Source organism: Cricetulus griseus, chromosome 5 (assembly GCF_003668045.3).
Source record: "Cricetulus griseus strain 17A/GY chromosome 5, alternate assembly CriGri-PICRH-1.0, whole genome shotgun sequence".
Taxonomy (NCBI): Eukaryota; Metazoa; Chordata; class Mammalia; order Rodentia; family Cricetidae; genus Cricetulus; species Cricetulus griseus.
Genome location: NC_048598.1, coordinates 144,246,451 through 144,249,891, shown reverse-complemented (window position 1 = coordinate 144,249,891; position 3,441 = coordinate 144,246,451). Strand labels below are relative to the sequence as shown.

The window sequence follows — 3,441 nt, the reverse complement described above, 5'->3', positions numbered from 1 at the left end:
ATTTATAGCAGAGCACACTGTCATGGTGACTTTGAAAGCAAAGGATAAGAGAATAAAGGAAAACTTCATTAATTCTGAAAGAGCTAAGGTATAAGGACTTTCCTCTCAAAGCACAGAATGTACTCATCTGCTTCCCAGCATACCCTGTAGCCAGTTGCTATCCTCAGCATGTTGCATTCCTAAGTAAACTCCCTTTGCAAAAGTCAAAAACATTTCAGTCTAGTTCTCAGCAATGTTTTATTATTTGCCTCAAAATCTCCAGTCAATGCATTCCTAGCCTGAATAATATAGACATTTCCTTCTCATTTTGATGAAAATAAACTTTCCAAGAATTATATTGTAATTTCTTTGCTTCCAATACTGGAAATATTCAAGAACTTCTCTTCAGATTCCCAGAAAAGAGGAAAATGCCTCCTTCTATTATCCACCCTGTCCTCCAGTACCAGCCTAAGGCCCATCACCACCTCTTCCCCTTTCAGGGGATGAGCATGCTCTTCAGATTGAGCTCCTTGGTGAGTAAAGAGAATTGATGGGAGGGAACTTCTGTAGGAACCATCATAGCAGTAATCTCCCCTTTCCTTGTTTATTGGAATTGAGAGTCTGCACAAGACATGCCCGTTGGGTTGTTTCCCTAGGTGTCCCCTGAGCCAAGAGAGGACCCAGTTAGTGAGGCACCCTCAGCTCGGCCCCGCAAACCACTGTCCCCAACCTTCACCCCATTGTCAGTGCAATGCGCAGAACTGGTGCTCAAAGCAGTGACTTCAGCATTGCTTTCCACACCCTGTGAGTCCAGAGCTCCCTTCCTTGTCCTGGAGGAAGGGCTCTTGTGGAAGCAGAGTTTGAAAAGTCCCAGCACTGTCATGGTCAATATCACCAACACTATTACTGCTATGCTCACAAGTATGAAAACCACGGTGGAGGAGGAGTCGAAAGTCGGGGAAACAGAAGGGGAAAATGTATAGTTCAATGTGGGGATCATGCTTCCTGATGGCCTTGCGGTGACTTTTGGCTTGGGTTGTGGGGACTTTTGAACAGTAGGTGAAGTACTCTGTGTTCCCCACTGAAGAATATCGGTAATAGAAGTCGCAAAACTATCTTGTCCAGTGACCTGGGGCATCTCTCCTAACTTCTCATGGATCTTGCCTGGCCATGTTCTGTTTATCACTGGGCTGGCTGGAGTGGCTGATATGTGCCTTGCAGGCAGCTTGGTCCCCGCAAGGGTTGGCTGTCCTTCCCCTTGGACCTCACAAGAGCGTCTGTCCTTCCCAAGCTCAAAGCCTGGGACACATTCGCAGGCGAAGCCTCCCAAATGGTCTAGGCAGTCGGGGAGCTCCACGCACTTGCCATCACGAAGGTACCTCCCAGAGCAGGGGCAGAGCACGGCCCCAGGGAAAAGCCCGTCCCAGCGTGCTCTTGTCTCTTCCTGGATGCAGGTGGCGGAGACGGAGAGGTCCCCCCCGGGACATATCACACTCACCTCGGTCCCAGGAGGGCTGAAGTCCAGCGCGGAGCTACTCAGCCTGAAGGGTGCTCGGAAACTTAAGTTAGAGGCGGCTCCTGGGCGCGGCGCGGGGCACAGGGCTTCAAACTGATACTTGCACAGGTAGCCATTAGCGCGCAGGTGACAGCGCATCTCTTTCCAGCCTGCAGGCTCCACTCCCCCGGTGACCTGGAGTACCGCGCACTTTCGCACAGTGCAAGAAAGTTGTGGCTCCTCTACCCAAGGCAGTGTGTTGCCCTCCGAGTCTCCTCCGTCCGGAGACAGCCAGGAGAAACCCCTCAAAGGCTCTCTCTCTAGGGTACAGTGGGAACTGCCACGCTCCAGAGCCACCCAGAACAGAAGGTCCTTGTTGCCTCCGCCAGGCCCCGGACCTGCACGCAGGAGAGCGAGCACCGCACTTAGCTCGGAGCCCGAGTGCACGGTGCTGAGAATCCCACCGCGCAGGCTGCAGGCCTCCTCGGCTGCCCGCCGCTTGATGGTAGCGTGGTGCAGGCTGTAACAAGCCCCCGAGGCCGAACAGGCAGCGCGATCTGCAGTGGGGTGTTCGCTACTCCCTGGCCCGGGCCAGAAGGCAGGACAGAGGAGGCACAGAGCAAGCGCCGGCCTCATCCTGGAAACTCGGGGTGCACAACTGCTCCCAAGTCTCTGGCTTGTCCGAAGGAACCCAGCTGTCTCTGTAGTCACCGCCCTCTACAGCCCTTTCTACCACCATGTGTGCCCTCCCCTTCCCTCTCCTGAACCCTCAATCCCCGGGCAGCCAAAAGTCCCTACCAGACTCCCTTGGCCAACTGCTTCCCCTAGGCCGTGACAGGAAATGTGTCCAGAGCTCTGCCAGACTCCGTGTGGCCTTGATTTATTCAGGGGTGAGAAACACAGCTGGCGCCTCAGTCCTGGGAACACACTGGGCCAACCGGGTCCAATGCCCCGCTTAGATAAGCAAGAGAAAAGAAAGTTGCCACTGAGATCAAGTGAGTCTCTTTCCTTGCTCACGGCTTATCTGGACTTTGGATCTCAGAATGCAGTGATGACCATGGGCAGGAAGGACCCGAGCAGAGGAACTCGCCTGGGACCCTAAGCCCACACCCGCCCATTGTGTTTGTGTCCGGGACTGTGGAGTTGGCGTCAGTATGATTTGTAGACTGTTCCAGGCTTGGGGAGGTTTCCTGAGCAAGGAAAGATCTTGTGAGAAATGTTCATGCTGTTTTCTTGTTTATCTTTAAAATACCTATGTTGGTTGATGGGGGTAGGGTGACAAACAGCTACTGGTCCTGTTAGCTCATTAAGCTGCCTCACCACTAAATGGGCTCAAAACTTCTTCAGGCTAATAAGTTATATGCAAATGAATTCAAGTTCTTATTAAGGCCAAGAATAACTGTGTGTGATTCTTAACCTTGAACTATGTAAATATCATTGCTCCCATAATTGTCTGTTATTATTTATAGAAGAAAAATGTGAAAGGAACATAAAGCTTAAAAAATCTTCTTTTTAAAAAAATAAATTATTCTATTACAATATACATTCTACATTGTAAAAGAATACTCTGCAATTGAGAGATAATTGAATCAGCCACTCCAGATTCCAGTGGCTGTTTTGTTTTAATGTACACATCAGTTCAGTTGGAAGTGGGGGAGAGTTAAAGAAAGTTTGAAACAAAGGTTAAAGTCAGCATATGAATGCTCTTTTATGTTTGCAGCAACGCAGAGAGTTTTGCACAGCTTTATAAAATGCGTCATTTATCTGTCTTGACTCACAGTGGCAAATACCCTGTACTTAGAAGCAGACTCACTTTCAGCTTAGCCCTTTCAAAGCTGCACCCTGCTTATAAACTGTCTGTAGTCAGAGTGAGAGTTGCCATCTCTATGGCGACCGATGCACCTTTTGATGTATATCTAATGCATCCCAATGACTGTTTTGCTGGATTGAACTGTTTATGTTAACAA

The 3,441-nt window shown here is 49.8% G+C and overlaps 1 protein-coding gene across 1 annotated transcript; it reads right to left on the bottom strand.

The window, feature by feature from the left end:
• Positions 1-631: 631 nt before the first annotated feature.
• On the bottom strand, positions 632-2,110 carry Clec14a (C-type lectin domain containing 14A). The gene has a single exon (XM_027419667.2). The coding sequence runs from the start codon at positions 2,108-2,110 to the stop codon at positions 632-634; it is 1,479 nt and encodes a 492-aa protein (XP_027275468.1).
• Positions 2,111-3,441: the final 1,331 nt, after the last annotated feature.